Genomic DNA, 19,056 nt, shown 5'->3' with positions numbered 1-19,056 from the left:
GAACAGCACCGTACCCGTACATTGAAGCGTTGGTATGAATTTCTGTATAAGCACTTATATGAAACAGTTTTAAAACAGAAGCAGTTATTAAAGCATTTTTCAACTGCTGGAAAGTTAAAAATTCATTTTCAAAAAATTTGAATTCAGCATCTTTAGCGCGTAAATCTAATAAAGGTATTTCTATTAAAGCATAGTTTTCCACAAATTTTCTGAAGTAAGAAGTCACTCCAAGAAATCGTTGAAGCTATTTTTTATTCACCGGCACTAAAAAATTTTTTTACGGCGTTTGTTTTTCTGTTGACATCATAAGCGTTTAATTTTCGATTATATATCCCAAGAATGTGACCTTTCTTTGAATAAATTGGCATTTTTTCCAATTTATTTGAATATCATTTTCGGCTACCAGTCTCAAAACAGTTGTTAATTTCTTTAAATTTTCATTTTCGTTACCTTCTTGAATGATCATATAATCCATAGAAATAATTATTGTACCATTAGCATTCAGTTTTTAACACAAATGTATCGACAAAAGATGGCGGGAGAGTTTGATGAACCGAACGGAGCATATAGAAGCTCGTATTGTCCATGTGTGTCCATGTGTGTAAGGAATGCAGTATACTTCTGCGATTCCTCTGATACCGGCCCATGAAAAAAACCTCTTTTCAAATCCAGTGTAGCAAAAATGTTGGCTTCTTGCAACTTTTGCAAAACGTCATCGATTTGCTTCATAGGAAAATTATCTCTGACGATTTTTTCATAGAGCTTTCGAAAATCACAGCATAAACAATAGAAGATGCATACGTTGATTTGCTTGTTTGTATGACTCCTTGCTCCAACCAACTTTGAGTTAGTTATTCTACTACATCATGATCTGCAATTGAAATACGTCTTGGTATTTGGAAAACTGCTACTTCATCCTTTAGTATTTATTTTATTTCAATAGGGTTTTTAGTCGATTTCTCAGGCTTATGCTATAACTTTAAATAATTTTTACTATCTGCTTCTTAACATATATTCATTCTTTATGCCGTGTCCAATTTGGACATAAATGTTAAGCTTATATCAATTTTTAGTATAAATAAATATCAATTAAAATAATTATTTGCATTGTATTTGTATTAATATTTGTATTATTTGTATTATTGTATTCAGTATATGTATAAATAAGTATTTTAAATTAGTGTCTTATGTTGTTTTGGTTGTTGGGTTTAGTTGTGTTATCAAATATTTTAGCAATGTTGCTGGCTCTCACAACTAAATATTCGCACGCTGTCAGCGTGCCAGACGTAACATGATGATCTTCACACGCCACTGTGCAAGGTTGATTGGCATCATGTTCGTTTTCTTTTATCGTGTGTTCGTTGTGAGTTGCAGCAATAGGCAAGCCGCTGCGACAATTCTGTTGTTCCCATAGGTGCAATATGAGTTGGCGCATGGCACAAGTGATAACACATTTAAGTCACCAAATTTGTGAGGCAAGTTGGTATATGGCAAAATACATATACCAGCTTGCTGACTGCATCAAATTGTATAAGCATAGGAAATGCACATATTTTCCACGAGTGCCCTTGGCCTTGAATGTTCAAAGTCCATCGGATAACAAATCGTGGGAACTAGGTGCATTTGCTCTTTTACCATAAGCTTAATGTTAAGCATTTTGTATAAAAACACAATATTTTGTAATAAATCATTCATTCAATGCAGAACAGCCCTTGCGTTTTAATTAGTTCAAGTGCTTATTAAAACTCAATTGCAAATAGGTTCAAGTGCCTAGTTGCTCAAAAATATTGTTATTGTTTGAATCCACCTGAAGTTGGTTTAAGTGCCAAATTCAGACCTTGCAATAGGAACTGGTTCAAGTGCCAGATTCCTAACCATAAGCAACACTGAATCGATTCAAGTGTCGATTCAGTTTTCAATAAGAAACGACTTATTGAACATGCCGTTTAAATCGTACTCACAATTATTGTCAAACAATTCCGAAGCTGTTGCAAATATTGTTGTTGTTTTCCGAGTGTATTAATATTTAAAAAAACGTTGTTTTTCTTTTTAAATATTTATTGTTATTGTTAAATTAAACAGCACTTTTAAAAGAAAAGACTGGCTACTTGCTTACTTCTTAGATAAGCTGACGATAATAACAATCAATGTTTATTATTTTTTAGAACATAAATAGTTTGTTTAACCGCTGATTCCTTTCCACTGTATAACAGTAACACTCTCAGAAAAATCGCACAAATTATGTGTAGGCACTAATTTAGTGTAATTCATATATTATTATTTATTTCTATAGTTTCACATTTTTCGCATAATCAATTTTTAATATACATTTATGTTATTTTTGAAGTCACTTAATCAAATTTTCAACATGCATTTATGCTATTTTTTTAAATAATTCACATATTTTTATTTATTTCTATTGTTATAGTTTATTTTATAATTTTATAATATATATATATATAATTTGTAATCTCTTTTATTTTTAACAACTACGGTTTAAATTTAATTAACGCGAGTTACAATAAAAACTACAAACCAACCCGAGAACAGTCAGCGCTACAGCGCCACTGAACCTAACTCTTCTACAGAGCCTAACTACTCTACAGAGCCCAACTACTAAGCACAACTACTCTCTTTTTTTTTTTTTTTGAATTTTATTTTGATTTTTATTGAATCTTCTACAAATCAACTTAGAACTAACAATAAATTATCGCTGCTAATTGCTGTATTAAAATATTTGAAAAAAGAAAAATAGATAATTAATTGTCCTTAGCCAAAGCTTCGCCCAATTTCGTTACCATGTCGGGCGTTATTTTTGAATAGCCGGGTTTATATAGTTTCTTTTGAGTCGCTGAGTACCAGCGCTTTGGGTAAGGTTGCTTGCAAGTGGATTTTGATGATTCCTGAGTTTGATTTTGTATTTTTGTGTGTAACTGATAATTACATCTGTGACTGTGTCAATTCGAAGATCTCCATAAATATATGCGTTTTTTATATACCAGGGGGTATCGACTATTTGCCAGAGGATTTTTGATGGTCAAGCACTTTGGTTTCTTTGGTGGCACTTTGGGTTACTTTGGTTTCTATATGCTTTTTCCACATAAGCCTTCGGTCGAGGTGCATTCCTAAGTATTTTGTGTCCTTGCATTGTGGTATTACTTTTCCATTAATACAAAGGGCAGGGCAGGTATCTCGTCGTAGAGTGAAAGTTATGTGTACAGTTGTTGAGGTGGTCTTGAACTGATTTTGTGGCTGTGAATGGGTCGTCACTATGGCTGAGAATGGCAGTGTCATTCGTAAATGTTGATGTTGTTATACAGTCACTGGGTGGCATGTCTGCTGTGAAAATCAGGTACAGCAAGAGGCCCAGTACATTACCTTGGGGTACACCGGACATAATGGGGAAGGCATTGGAGACAAAAGAATTTTGTTTTATAACAAATCTTCTATTTGAGAGGTAGTTTTTGATAACTGAGGATATATTGTATGGTAAATGTTTCTCAAGTTTCCAAAACAATCCTTCGTGCAAACTTTGTAAAAGGCTTGGGTTATGTCTAGAAAGATGCCTGAACAATACTACCTCTTCTCAAACGTTTCCTTAATTACTCGTACTATGCGGTGTACTTGTTCTATTGTGTTGTGTTTTACTCTAAATCCAAATTGGTGCTTAGGTATTATTATTTTCTTATTTATGTAGGGCATCAGTTGTTTTATAAAAAGTTTTTCGAATAATTTTGAGAGAATTGAAAGTAGATTTATAGGTCGATATGAGGTGACTTGAGCGGGGTCCTTTCCGGGCTTGGGTATCATCATGATTTTGGATAGCTTCCAGTCGTTTAAAAACTATGCAGTCCTTAAAATAGCATTATAAATAAAAAGTAGTTGGTCTTTGGTGATTTATGGGATCCCTTTCAGCATTTTCGCTGTAATTAAGTCGTAGCCTGGGGCTTTTTTGGTATTTAAATTTTTGATTTCGCTTTTTAGTGGTTTTTTACTGAAGCAAATTGTCATATTGTCGTTTCGTGTGGAGTAAAGCAGAGAGTCAAGTTTTGTTGAAGTAGAGATTGGGGTATAACGGGGGTTTTCTTGAGTTTAGTGGCTTTCCAAAGGGAGTAGTGTGTTGTTTGCGTTGGAGACAACTGTGAAATAAAATTTTCGTATTCTATGCGATTTTTTTCTATGAGTAATCTCTGAAGTGCTTTCTTCAGATTCTTGAGTTGTTTTTTAAGTCAGGGGGATCTCTGTTGTTGCCATTGGCGTCGTACTTGTTGTTTCTCCTGTATAAGGGTTGCAATATCGTTCGATGTATGGTAGTTTATAGGTTTGTGGGGTATTGGGAGTGGGGTTGATATTCGAGCGGCTTGTTGAAGTGAAGCTGTGAAGTCCTGGACGGCCTTGTCAATTTCAATATTTGATTTTAGGGAAGTGTCGGTGTTAATATGTGAGCAAATATATTTTAAAAATTTTAGCCAATTTGTATGCTGGTTTGTGAGCTTTTTTTCGGATTTTGATTGACTATTGTTGTGTTTCTAATTAGAATAAAAGGCGGCGTGTGAAGTTCCGTTATTTTATACCTTGGTGGACAATAGATTGAGGTTATAGTCAGACCTTTTATGTACTCTTCTACACATATGCTTGTCGCCTGCATATATTATGCTTCAAGGTTGTGAGTTGGTAAGTGTTTAATGTGGTTTTTTATGAGGACAGCAGATCCGCCTCTTGCTCGTCCACTGGGGTGTTTCGAATCCTAGAGTATGTAACCAGGTATCTTAAAGTAGCTTTTCTCGTTAAAATGAGTTTCTGAAATAAGCATGACGTCAATTTAATGTGATTGTAAAAACAATACACGTTCGTTTTTATGTTGGCTTAAGCCGTTAGCATTCCAAAAGCAAATTTTGATTGCATTCATGGTTCGGATAGGATTGAAAGTAAGATATTTTGATTTTTAATCATTCCCTGTCAGTTGGGTTTGTGCACAAAATTTTTTGATTTATGTGAATAATTTTGGCGCTAAAAAAATAAGTGAGAAAATTTTGAATACAAAAAATCTAAAAAATGGCAAATAAATAAAATCTGTTGAAATGTCTGAAGTATGAAATGTAAGTTTTTATTTACTTTAAAACTTATATTTAATTTTATAGTAAATAAATGAAAATTGCAGATTTTATTAGAATCATCGAGCAAAACTGACTCTTCCATTCCCTTTTTAAATACTAGTTCAAGTGTATTAAGCTCAAGGGATGAAGTGCATCAGCATGAATATAGTGGAAGTTTTGTGGAAACGATCAATAATTTTTCCGTTAAAGATTATTTGATTGGTATTTGCGCATAAAAAATACAATTGCTATATATTAATTATGTTTCATTTTTTAATAGATTTGTTAATAAATTCCAATCAGCGAATGCAAAATAACCGTAATGATCACAATCGGACGAGAGCAATGAAGGAATTTTATATATTTTTGAGGTATATGGCAAATATGAATACTTTTTTCGAATTTGGTGTTTGTTTTGGCATACCAAGAGCTTTTGTATGGAGAATAATTAAAAGAACTAGTGTTTAGCGTATATCAATTGGACACTAACTTATAAAATACGCACTTGCTAATAATGCAAAAGTGGAAACTTCGAAAAAATTCCCGTTCGTAATTGGTTGCATAGACAGTACACATGTAAATATGAATGCACCACACCATAGCAAATAGGCTTATTTCAAAACATGAAAAGATTCATCGCAGTAATAGTTAAAATATTACTTTAAACAAAGAAGTAAATAATAACGATATATTAAATAAATAAGTACATAAAATAAATAATAATAATTTAACTGCACCGTTGCATCGCATTGCCAACCTCATTTGCATTAAAATGCGTTCCACTTTTATCTTTTACATACATTCCACATTGAACCAGAAAGTGAACCAGATCAATTGCTGGTTCACCCCATTGTTTTTGTTTTGCATGTAAAATTGAGCGGATCATGTTTGCGGAAACGCAGCTAATATATTTGATGATTTTACAATTTTATTTTACATTGGCTTTAAGCTCCATAAAAATAACTTAAAGTTATTTGTTCACTTTGTAACTTCAAAGTTGCTTCCGTTAAAGATAGCATAGTGTCTACGATTAAATGTATCTTCTCCCATTCCGAAAATAACGCTTTCATCTAAGTGATCATTAGACTCACATTCAGCTTCAAAATAAGAGAATAAGTATCTTCTATTTCCATTCCTAATGTATTTACAAAAGAAATCATATTCGCACCATTATTAGTAGTAATTGAAGAAATTAGTTGAAAAATTAGTATCAATAGCAGTCACTATTGGGTCCATTATTCGTTTGAATCCTAAATACTACAACAATTAAAAACGAACACCCTTTAATAGTTATAAGTATTAGTCAATTTAAAGTATACGAGTATTTCAAAAAAATAAATAAATGAAAAATCAACAACTGAACAAACAGATGCACAGATACCAAATTATGTAGTGCTGTGCCAAAATAAACCGATATATTTTTTTCTGTTCGGTTCCGGTTTTCATTCCAGCAAAAATATCGTTTTTCTCTGGTTTTCGGTTCGGGTTTCGGCTGAAATTTATTATTAGATGTATTATTAACCAAAACTATACAAATTGTGTTGTAATGTGTTTGAACCATATTGGGATTGCTTATAAAACGAAAAACTTTCAATTTATTAAAAGAACAAAAATATTCAAATTTGCACTGATATCAGTATTATTAATAAACATTTTTATATACATTGTTGAATTTGCTCTGATTGAAGTATTTGTAAAACATTTTCATCAAAAATGATTTAAATTGAATGTTACTGATCAGAAATTTTTGATCTTTTGGCAAATTAGCAAATAAAATTGACTTTGGAATCCCTGTTTCTTGGTGTTGTACATTATAACAAGTTAAATATGCTAAATAAGCGCTATTATCAACAAACAATTCAATAATCAAGACTTATTGTACCTTGTTTCAATAAAATTAGGATATAAAAATACTCAGTCGAACTAATTATGCTGTGATCAATTGTTCAAAGAACTCATACTCTTACCTTTATTAAGGTGATGCTGGTTAATAGCCGGATTTGTGTCTCTGAAACATTATATGTAAGTTTTGATTTCAAAATGAATAAACTTATAATAATATTAGCTTAAAAATAAAGTACTTACTCAAATTCTTGAGATAAACATAAATTTTTGAATATGCACTGACTCTCGTTGTTCGTTAAAAATGGGCGTTTAAGTGTGTCTTCGTTTTGATTCAGAGCGTTGTGGTTTGATTTAACTGCGTTACGGCTTTTACATCGTGGTGTATCTTGTTGAATGTTATTAGTTAGGGATAAACCATCCGCTAAACTTATATTAGACTTGACTTCAGATATATGGTCAACGGTACTTAGATGTTTGATTGTTTGATAGCTTTGCGTAGAACAACCTAAAATGGATCCATTTGTTTGAAATTTTTGACTCTGCACATTACCTTGCTTGAAGGACTGTGTTCCTTTACGACGAATTGATGACCACACGTTTCCAAACAATTTATGATGCCTCTTAAAGTAGATATATACAAATAATTACGATTTTTTCTTTAAACTTTTGAAATGCTTTTATAAAAAAATACTTAAAAATATTCCAAAACATAATTTGATTTTTTTTACCAGGTTTTATTTCATATACGAACTTCTATTTCGTATATTATTTTATTAAATAATATTATTTTATTAACATTATATTATTTTATTAATATTATATTATTTTATTAATATTACGTTATTTTATTAAAGTTCTATTTTTAAAGTACGTGGTTTTCAAAAGTTTGCTTAAAATAAAATTAGTGCTTAACGTTACGTTTTTGTTATGAATCTTCTAAGGTATTTTTAATATACAGGATTAGGCGATTGAAGTGTTGCCGACTACACACAGGTATGCACATTTGTCAAACCGATATTGCCAACTACGTGAAATTACGAATGAACGCGAATGACTGTTGTTTAAACGCTTTACAAGCTAGCACAAATATTTGCGTCTAATTTTTATACAACAGATTTTATACGAAATGTATTTCACACGTAGTAATGTGATTGCGTTATATTTGACTGAGGAATTACTGCTAGGTATTGTTCGAACACTGCAACACCTCAAAGTGAATAAAAAGTTCGTATATCGTACCATAAATCGTTATAATAGTACAGGCAGTGTCGCCAAACGCTATGATGGCTTTTGAATTCGCCAGATGCAAATCCGATGGACTATTCCATCTGAGCCATTTTGGAGAGTAAGCGGAGGACTAAAAAATATGCCAGTATACATGCGTTAACGAAAGCCATCGTTCAGGATTGGGCAAAATACCGGCAGATCACATTCGTGAAGAATGTAACCCATTTTTTAACTGTTTGAAAATTATAGTCAAGGCAAAACGTAACCACATCGAGCTACAGTTAATGGATTCTAAAATGTTAATTATTTCCAAAAATTTTTGTAATTTAATTAATGAAAATTAATTTCACATAAAAAAGGAATGGTGGCTAATAGGCAAACTTCAACAACCCTGTATATTTATGTATATACATTTTAAATATTTTGTTCTTTTTTTTTTTGACCAAAAATATTATATAATAATTTATGAGCGGGGTAATTGATCATTTAAATAAAAATAAGAAACTTATTTATATTTAAGACAAATTATTTTATTAAGATATTTTCCAATACTTCGATTGTCTTCGATAGTCATCTTCAGGGAATTAGTTTCCTGAACTGCGCATTTTTAGTTTGGTATATATAGACCACTCTTTTTAGTCATATTATTTGTTTATTCAATATTTAGACGTTTCACCGAAAGCGCGCGCGAAAAGTGTTCACTCCGTAACTTTTGTCTTTTTTTGATTAGAAATAGTTAAATTTAAATTTCAAAGTTATGATCATTTGAACGATAGACCATAAATAAAAGGAATCTGTGAAAAAACAGTGCTTGTGGACGGTGTTAATCAGTCTTTTGTAAATATAATAAATTTTTGTTAAACAAATTAAATTTTAAATTTGCAAAAAATAACAAAACCAAAACAAAATTGAGTTTTGCTCAAAACAGCTGATAGAGACAACATATGATCGCAAGTAAGAAATTATAATTGTGATGTTGTCACAGTGTAAATTTCAAACATTATATACAAAAACGTAAATAAATTTTATTCACTTTTCTCTTATTAAAATAAAATAAACTTAAGTGTTGTACGTCGGCAATCTTTAATAAGTGAAAATTTCCTAAATGGCTATAATACACTGAACACAGATGATACTAATATAATAAATCATTCCCCAAACAAACTTTTAGAAAATTTAAAAATTGAAACAAGTATAACACAAATAGCTAGTGAAATTGCCATCGCTAATAAAATTAAATTAATTAATAACAAAAACGAAAATTTAGAACATAGTTCCCCAAACCAACACGCAACAATACAAATCAATACACGCAAAGAAACTAACATGAACACTCTACAGGCACCTAGCAATGCGACTTCGGGTCAACTAAAAGGTAAAACAGCTAAATCAGTTCAGGTGAAAAATATACAACAACAAATTCTACAATTTCAACAACAGCTTCAAAAATTGTATAATGATGAAAAAAATAACCTCCTCCAAGACAAAGGTTCGAATGAAGCTTTAGCCACCAGAAACGCTACCTCTGTTAACGACACTTGGAGAGTAGTTAGTAATCGTGAATGTCAACGCGATAGTCCAAGTAAAAATCATCAAGCAAGTCAGATCTTCAGGTAGATGACTCTAAAAAAACTGAAGAATTGTTAAAAAATAATGATACGGTTCCAAAAATACTGAAACCTCCATCTATATTTATTGATAAGGTACATTGCATCAAGCCTCTAAAAGATGTATTAAACGAACATGCGGCTAATCACTACAACTTAAAAGTGTTAAATCCAAGTCAAGTAAGAGTTCAACATTCTACATCTGACTCATACATAAGCATTGTAAAAAAGTTGGAACCCAAAAACACTGAATTTTTCACTTACAAACCAAAAACCCAGAGAAGCTTTAGGGTTATATTGAAAAATTTGCATCATTCAACCGATATTGATGAAATCAAAAATGCACTGTTGGAGCAAGAACATACGGCTGTAAACGTTACATTAAACGGAACATTAAGCGTAGAGGGTCAGGAGAACTCCTTCCCATGTTTATTATTGAACTTGCACCAAACCTAAACAATAAGGATAAATATTTGGTTAAGAAACTCTTATTTACTACAGTTACATTCGAACCACCTCACCCGAAACGTGAAATTCCTCAATGTGCAAACTGCCAGCAGTATGGGCACACGAAAGGATACTGTCACCGCAAACCCAAATGCATCAAGTGCGCTGGAAACCATGCATCTGTAAATTGCGAAAGGTAAAGTAGATCAAATAAGGTCAAATGTGTTTTATGTGAGGGAAATCATCCGGCCAACTACAAAGGATGTCAAATATACAAAAATCTGCAAAACAAATGTATCCCCAATTAAGGTCTAGGGCGCCGGAAGTGCAAATTCAAGAAAATCCTCCTCCTTCTCTAAACAAAAATCACATCACGAACTCTCATTCATCTCAAACATTCGCACAAATAGTGAAGTCAGACACCAGTAGCGCAACAGAGGAGAAGCTATCACCAATTCCAAATAATTATGTGGAAGAATTCCGTAAGATGACATCGCTATTGAAGCAACTGATGCAACAAATCGTAGTAACTACAAATTTACTGATCAACTTGACGACTAAACAAAATTCTTGATTTAATAGTAGTCATATGGAATGGTCTATCTAATGGTCTATGAAAACATGCTGACGAAATAAATTCTTAAAAATAGACCATGTCGACATAATGATGGTATCAGAAACCTATTTTACGACGCGTAGTTTCTTTAAAATTCCGAACTATGAACTTTATCACACAATGCATCCCAGTGGTAAAGGAAATGGAGGCTCTGCGGTCCTCATAAGGAAATCAATAAAACATTATGAAATAAAACCATATTGCACAAATGAAATTCAGGCAACAAACATTGTAGTACAAACTAAAGAAGGAGACATGACTTTCTCATCACTCTACAGCCCACCGCGCCACAGTATCTCGAAGGATATGTACATATCATTTTTTCAGCTGTTTGGATCTAGATTCCTAGTAGACGGAGATTTTAATGCTAAACACTTAAAATGGGGTTCCCGCCTAATATCTCCAAAAGGACGACAACTTTTCGAAGCAATAAATGTACTCAATCTACACACAATCTAAACAGGTGAACCCACATACTGGCCAACGGATAGAAGAAAAATACCTGACTTAATTGATTTTATGGTATCAAAGGGAGTACGTATCGAGACTACTACCCTTAAGTCCAATTTCGACTTGTCATCAGACCACTCGCCAATAATAATCGCTCTCAATGACTGCTGTGAAATTATGGAATGCATTCTTCATAACAAAAATACCGACTGGAACAGTTATCGTCAACTAATTACAATTGGTCTAAATACCGAAGTTAGGTTGAAAACTGAATCTGATGTAACTGAAGCAGTAGAGCATTTCAACTTTTGTGTCCAAATGTCTGAATGGAAATCAACTCCACCGTTTCCTAAAAGTGTTAAGCAAGATTATCCATTTAACATTAGATACCTGATCTGATCAAACAAAAGCGTAGGATGAGAAAACATTGGCAAAAGACGAGATTCTCTGCGGATAAAACTCGCTTAAACAAATTATGTAAACTTAACCTTTATAAGTCCTACTTATAAAGTATAACAATAATCGCACGTCCCTACTTCATGTGATACAAATTACTCCCTTTGGAAAGCCATAAGAAAGAATAACAGACCGATTGCTTATCAACCACCTTTATGCAAAATCGACAACACATGGGCAAAAAGCGATATTGAAAAAGCAGAAACGTTCGCGTATTATTGGAACTTTCAATTAAAAGATATACTACTAATGAAGTTAGGGATATAATAACAAAGTTAAAAGTAAAAAAAGCTCCAGGATACGATTTAATCACAGGCATGGCCTTGCAGCAGCTTCCACCAAAAGGATTTGTATTTCTGACTTATCTATTTAACGCTGTGATAATAAGGGGACTTATTCCGCCACAGTGGAAGATAGCGCAAGTCTCCATGATACCGAAACCAGGGAAAAGCCCAGAATACGTCAAATCATATCACCCAATAAGTCTACTTCCAATCCTGTCGAAAGTTATGGAAATCCTGTTTCTAAAGTGCCTTACACCAATTATTCAACAAAACAGACTCCTCCCTGAGTCATCCCTGGATAGTAAGCTAACCTGGAAATCACACATATTCAAAAAGCGTAACATATTCAAAAGCCGAAACTGTCACCAAACTCTCACTTGACAATAAGCTGCTTATATACAAATCTGTACTAAAACCTATATGGAGTTATGGGGCCCAATTATGAGGTACCGCAGCAGACTCAAACCTGGCAATTATCCAGCGTTTCTAATCTAAAACATTGCGAATGATCAATCACAAATTCACCTTGGTATATAACAAATGAACAGCTGCATAAACAATTACATGTTAGGACAATCAGGGAATAAATAGCCAGTATTTTAAAAAATTACGCTCGCATATATAAGCACCCAAGCCCGCTGGTTACACACCTGATGTCTCCTTCCAACACTTTTACAAGACTGAGAAGGAAAACATCGAGAGATATTTTAGATATGTATATGTAGATCACACATTATTATTTTAAATATATATGCATATGTCACTGGGCATAGTCCATACGTGTCTTTCTTTTTTTTAGATTGTAATAATTATTTTTACTATTTATATTACTTATTGTCATTCATACCTGACAGATTGTAATAAAATAAATGGATCTCAAAACAAAAAAAAATATTTAAAATTAAGTTGAAATCATAATTGAAGATTCTTTACTCACAAAAATAACCGTATTAAAACTTTTCAGCTCAAAAGTATGAACATTTAGTCTAGAAGAATCGGGCTCCCTTTCAATCAAACTATGTTTTTACCCAGCTTATGCACGGCCATGACAACGATTTGGGAGGTCTTTTTCTTGAGGATCCTGATCAATTGCAAGACCTGAAACATTTTAGCATTTTAGACTTTGACAAAGGTTCTAAGTGGCTTTAAACCCCATGTTTTTTTCTATAAATACGTAAACATAATAGGCCAATAGGCGTAAGTGGATGCACCAGGGATCGCCGGTATAACCTAACCTAACCTAATAAGACGCAGCACGCGCTTATACGCTTACTTTTAGTCATGATTGCTGCAGAGAAGAACATACCTTCTGCTCAAAAAGTACTCGAATTTTGTAAATAAAACACATAAATTTAAATTTTATTCCAAATTTATTTTATTTTCTTCAAATTATGCTCCTTCTGAAGCGATACACATATGCCAACGCTTAACTCAATCTTCCATACACTTTTCGTAGGCCCGTGAAGGTATGGCTTTTACTTTCTTCAGCGAATTCTCTTTTACCGATTCAATCGACTCAAAACGCTTACCACGAAGGGGCAATTTGAGTTTCGGGAACAGGAAAAAGTCGCATGGAACCAAATCTGGCGAATATGGTTACAGCGATGACAGTGCTGTAGTATTTGGTCAAAAAATCGCGTACAACAAGAATTTTCCATAGTAAAAATCGCTAAATGCACTTGAGGTAGTCTCACATTAACAGCTGCTCTAAACAAACTAATTGACAGGTGGCGCTCAAATTTGTACCATATGTCAAAAAAGGGTGTACAAACATAACAAAACCAATTTTAGAAAAAGGTATATTATTTAAGAAGTATTTAACAAACAACAAAATCCGGATACTTTTTGAGCAGAAGGTATCAAATAAACGAACATTTGATTGCGTATCATTTATGCAAAAATGTATAATAAAATTATGCGTTCGTTCTATTGCGTTTAGTAGTGGTCCATATCAATTAGCAAATGTAAGCAAACGAATGATAAAAGTCTGCATGAATTTCTTGCCAAATGCAAATTCTGCCGAATGCTACCTGTTAGAGGTTTAGCATAACAACCAGAAAGTATGGCATCACTGATCTAGTGGTTTTGACAGTAGCAATTTAACGTCTGGCAAACAATAACTTTTGGATTCGTTGTCGCTTTTTTCCTTCTTCTGAGTCTTGCCTTTGTGAAGTGCGCAACGTTTCTATCGTGGTGTGGTAATTTTATAACAAATATAATAAATACAATAAAGATATATGACATTTTGCGTATGTGAAGTTACTTTCTTTTACTTTTTTCATACATTTTTTGGTGCCCGGGAATATCGGTTGTTTAATTAAAAATTTATTTGCGTGATACAAAAGTTGGCGTCATACATCGAACAAGATGGCTGCCTTAAATAAACGTACGGCTGCATGCTCAGTACTAAAGCGAGTGGCTGCAAAAATATAAGCAGACTTTTATGTTGAGGGTGGGTTTGCCATACAACAAGATCAGGCAACATTGAAGGCACTCTTTGACACGTTACCAATTGCACATGGCGAGATGGTGGCTGTCGGTGACTACTTGACAACAAGACAGCGAACTAAATTCTCACATCAAGCTGAAGGACGAGGTCGAAGACCTGTACAACGAACCATGCGTTGCTTCGCGGCGTAAGTTGGCCCGCTGTGACGCACAATATATGGATGCAGCATCCATCATGGCAGGTGGTGCTGCGTCTCCTCAAGGCTTGGCAATTAAATTAGAACGGTTGGCGATACCCAAGTTTGATGGTACGATGCGTAACTAGCTGGCATTTCAGGATACATTTGAGACGTTGGTGCACTCGCAAGAGTTTCCAGAGGCATACAAGCTTGGCAAACGACGAGAGGCAGTCCATGGTGACGAAGTGGCACTAGTCGGAGGCATGTAAGTGGCAAATACGATGAGGTATGGGCAGCACTGAATGCTCGGTATTACAATCCGAAACAGCAAGCTGTTTAACACGTGACTAGGCTAATTGGCTTCAACTCACCACAAGCAAGTCAACATCTGCGTTTCTCTTGGTGGTTGACACAGTGCGAAAGTCTTTGCGAGCGCCTGCGATAGTGAATCTACCCGTAGATAAATAGAATGCATTGACAGTACCCATTGTAGTGGCCAATTTACCAACCGTTACGCAACAAGCATGATCATGAGTCGTACAACGAATCAAATTTCTCCTTTGACAGATTTGCTTGCATTCTGGGAGACGCGAGTTCACAGTTTGGTTGGCAATGTTTAGCGAGCAATGGAATGCAAACCAAGATCTGATGGCATGGCTGCTACACTGCAATATCGTGGCACATCTCAGGCTGAGCACAAAAGGCAAGGCTCACGTCAGATGAGGGCAAACCTAATAGCAACTACTCCAGGCCACTGTAAGTTTTGCAATAACGCAGCGCATCAAATAGGCAACAGCACTAAGCTATTGGCTTTTCCACTACCGAATCGGTTTTCATTGTTCAAAAGTTCAAATCTTTTCTTTAATTTCTTGAAACGTGGACATTCCACTAAGGCATGCAGCTCAACTAATTGTCGCATATGAGTACACACACCAGGCACAAACTACATCTCAGGCATCAGCGAAATCACATGTGCATCAATGACTACACCATCCAATGCAGACATTCGCTACTATTGGCAATCGCGTTTCACTCTTGGCAACAGTACAAATACGCATCTTAAATGGCTTTGGCGACATCGACTTGTGTCGTGCTCTATGCGAACCAGGCTCCCAGGTAAGTCTAATCACTACGCGATATTTTAATCAACTGGCTCTGCGGAAGCAGAAAAGTGCATTGCAAATACATGCATTTTCATGAACACACAAAAGCGTTTTGAAGATGGCAGATATTGCGTACTAATACCATTTACACCAGATGATCTACCACTTGACAATTCACATCAAATGGCACTCAGGTAATTTCACCAGTTGGAACAAAAAATTGGCATCCAACTCAGAGCTCAACAAAGGAACGTGGGACCGTTTATGCGCGAATATGAACAGCTTGGTCAAATGCACGCTATTCAGCATTATTTAGGCGACCCACCTCTGGTATACTGTATTCCTCATCATGCAGTTATGGCTAAATTCCGAGTCGTTTTCAATGCTTCCGCAAAAACCTCAAATGACATCTGATTAAATGATATACAATTGGATGGCACATTCAATACAGGATTTATTACTTAACCTCTTGCTTCGCTTTAGGCAGCATCGTATTCCATTAACAGCTGATGTGGAGAAAATGTTCAGCCATTTAATGTTCAGTATCTGTTACAACTGGAGGCAGTGCGAATACCACGTTGGATAGGAATGCAACCCGAAGATTAAATACAACTTCATGGCTTCTGCGATGCTAGTGTCAAGGCAATGGCTGTAATACTCCACTTTGCGACAAACCACGATGGCAATATCACCAGTTAGATCATCGCATCAAAAACTAAGGTGGCATCATTTCATTCGGTAACAATACTTCGGTTGGAACTTTACGCTGCGCAATTGTTGGCTACTCTTTCACACGATGGAAGGCAGCCTTTGCATCTGGAGTACGTACCATACACTCTGTACTCCGACTTAAATATTGCTCTATGTTGGCTATGCAAAAACACATCACAATAAAATAATTACATCGCTAATCGTGTTGGCTGCATTCAATAGATGGCCGACATCAGGCAATGGCATCACATTCCTACCAAACTCAACCCAGCTGATTGCGCCAGTCGTGGCATATACTCTTTGACATAGCATTACTACACAATATGTTTACATGGCCCTAATTCAACTGATTATCCAATCGATGATCTGCATAACTGTGCACCAGTGGAGCTGGCAATAATGAATGGCGAGTTAAAACCATTTTAGGTAAAAGCATTGCAGGCCAACCTAGGTCATAATCATATAATGCTAAAATGACGTATGGCGACATTACCAAAGACTCGGGTCACCCATCTCTCCCATTTGCGAGATCTGGATTTACGTGGCAAAATTTGTGTTCATGATAACCAAGGCAATGCACATAGAATTAGCTGAAGATCTCACTTTTGAGGCATTCATAAACGCAATAGCACTATATTCATGAGCGCAGATCGTTTAATAGCTGCTGACTTACAGGCCTGGCATAATGAATATACTCAACAGCAATTGGCATTCTCTACCACCTGGCGCACCACATCAAGGCGGTCGATGGGAAGCTGCCGTTAAGTCAGCAAAGAAACACTTACTACGCATTGTTAGCACTCATTCAATTTACTATGATCAGCCACATACTCTACTCGTGCACGTCGAGGCTTGCTTGAACTCGCGTCCGCTTATACCATTGCACTTGTGATGACAAGATGGCTCTATCACCTGCAGATTTACTATTCGGGAGTTCTCTACTGGCAGTACCAGATGAACCTATTGGCAAGGTATCTAGCAACAAATTGTCATACTGGCGACAATTAAGACAAATGCAGCAGTATTTTTGGCGACAATGGCACGATGAATATCTTTTAACTATACAACCACGTTCCAAATGGCATCAGAATGGTGACAACATCAACATAGGCGATGTCGTGGTTATCCGGCACGAAAATCTACCAGCAACACATTGGCGGTTTGACAGGGTGATCAAATTTCACCCAGACGAAGATGGGTTGGTACGAGTAGTCACAATCAATCATTCAGCTGGCGAAGGCGTGTGACCTATCCAGAAGATATGAAGGCTTGTGGAGCATCCTGAACGTATTAGTCCAGTCGAGCAGGATGTTTGAGATTTGACATAACAACCAGACAGTATGGCATCATTGATCTAGTGGTTTTAACAGCAGCATTTTAACGTCTGGCAAACAATAACTTTTGGGTTCGTTTTCGCTTTTTTCCTTCTTCTGATTCTGGCCTTTGTGAAGTGCGTATCTTTCTATCGTGGCGTGATATATGATATTTTACGTGTGTGAAGTTATTCTCTTTTACTTTTTTCATACACTTGTAGTGTATTCTAATAAGTTATGTTATATAAGTTATGTTATATAAGTTATGTTAACATCAATTCATGTTAAATAACTTATGTTAAATACATAAGTTATGTTTAGATCAATTTATGGTAAATAAGTTAGGTTAAAAAGTTCTATTAAAGAAGTTATGTTAAGCAAAATAATTCCATTATAATGGGACTAAAAGTCCTAAAAAAATATATATAAAAAGAAGATATTTCAATAAAAATGTTCAGTCTCTCCTCGTACCCTTTATTATTTTGCAGCCACTGACTGGCTACAGTTTAATAACACTCTAGACCAATATCAACTTAGTATTAATATCCCGGAACATAGGAATGTATCTTGCTCTAAACTTAACATTCTGGTCTTTGAACTAGAATCTGTCATATCCAGTACAGTTGAAGCATATGTTCCCAAAGTTAGACTACTTCGAAGCTATCATGTACCTCTTGATAGTTGCACTCTGAACCTCATTAGGCAAAAGAAATCCACTATACCTTTGCTCCTCAATTTCGAGCGATTCTGAGAAACCTAGACTCTATTATGTCTCAGAGAACTAGTAGAGCTAGATCTACTAGCCTACAAGCTAAACTCCGCATCACCACATGCAGATCTGACATTTTTAATACGAACAGGCAAATCTGTGATTCCAATAGAAGTATCCCAGACCTACACTACTTCGGTGCTATCTACTTCGAGGACTCAACCAAATCTAATGTATTTGGAAAAGTCTTCGACAAGAGTCACCAACTTACTTTGGATTACGGTGACCCTGACTATGTTTTAGTCACCAATAACTACATCCATAGCCTCTTCAATACCTATAGCGGTACCATTGTAACCTTCTCTCCCCAATGTCCTGCCCTCTGCACTGACATTAGCAACCCTAGTGGTCTAATAACTCCTTCGGCCCTCTGGAAGATACTCTCTCTCAAAACCCACAAAAAATCGATACCTAAGATATCCTATCATACTCTGCGCCGTTTGACTCCCATGTTCTACAATTCTTGTGCCATGATCTTCAATCATGCGTACAATCATGGCTATTT

The 19,056-nt window shown here is 35.1% G+C and overlaps 1 protein-coding gene across 1 annotated transcript in view; it reads right to left on the bottom strand.

Annotated features, from left to right (window-relative positions):
• Positions 1-19,056, bottom strand: part of LOC119675355 (voltage-dependent calcium channel type D subunit alpha-1-like) — a 61,999-nt gene that overhangs the window by 2,454 nt on the left and 40,489 nt on the right. The window contains exons 2-3 of the mRNA XM_038086552.1: positions 7,182-7,561; positions 7,064-7,104 (exon numbers count right to left, since the gene is read on the bottom strand). Coding sequence (XP_037942480.1) covers positions 7,064-7,104; positions 7,182-7,561 — 421 coding nt within the window. The remainder of the gene's footprint in view (positions 1-7,063; positions 7,105-7,181; positions 7,562-19,056) is intronic.

The sequence above is a fragment of the Teleopsis dalmanni genome, chromosome 2 (assembly GCF_002237135.1).
Source record: "Teleopsis dalmanni isolate 2A chromosome 2, ASM223713v2, whole genome shotgun sequence".
Taxonomy (NCBI): domain Eukaryota; kingdom Metazoa; phylum Arthropoda; class Insecta; order Diptera; family Diopsidae; genus Teleopsis; species Teleopsis dalmanni.
This window is presented reverse-complemented; position numbering and strand designations above follow the sequence as displayed.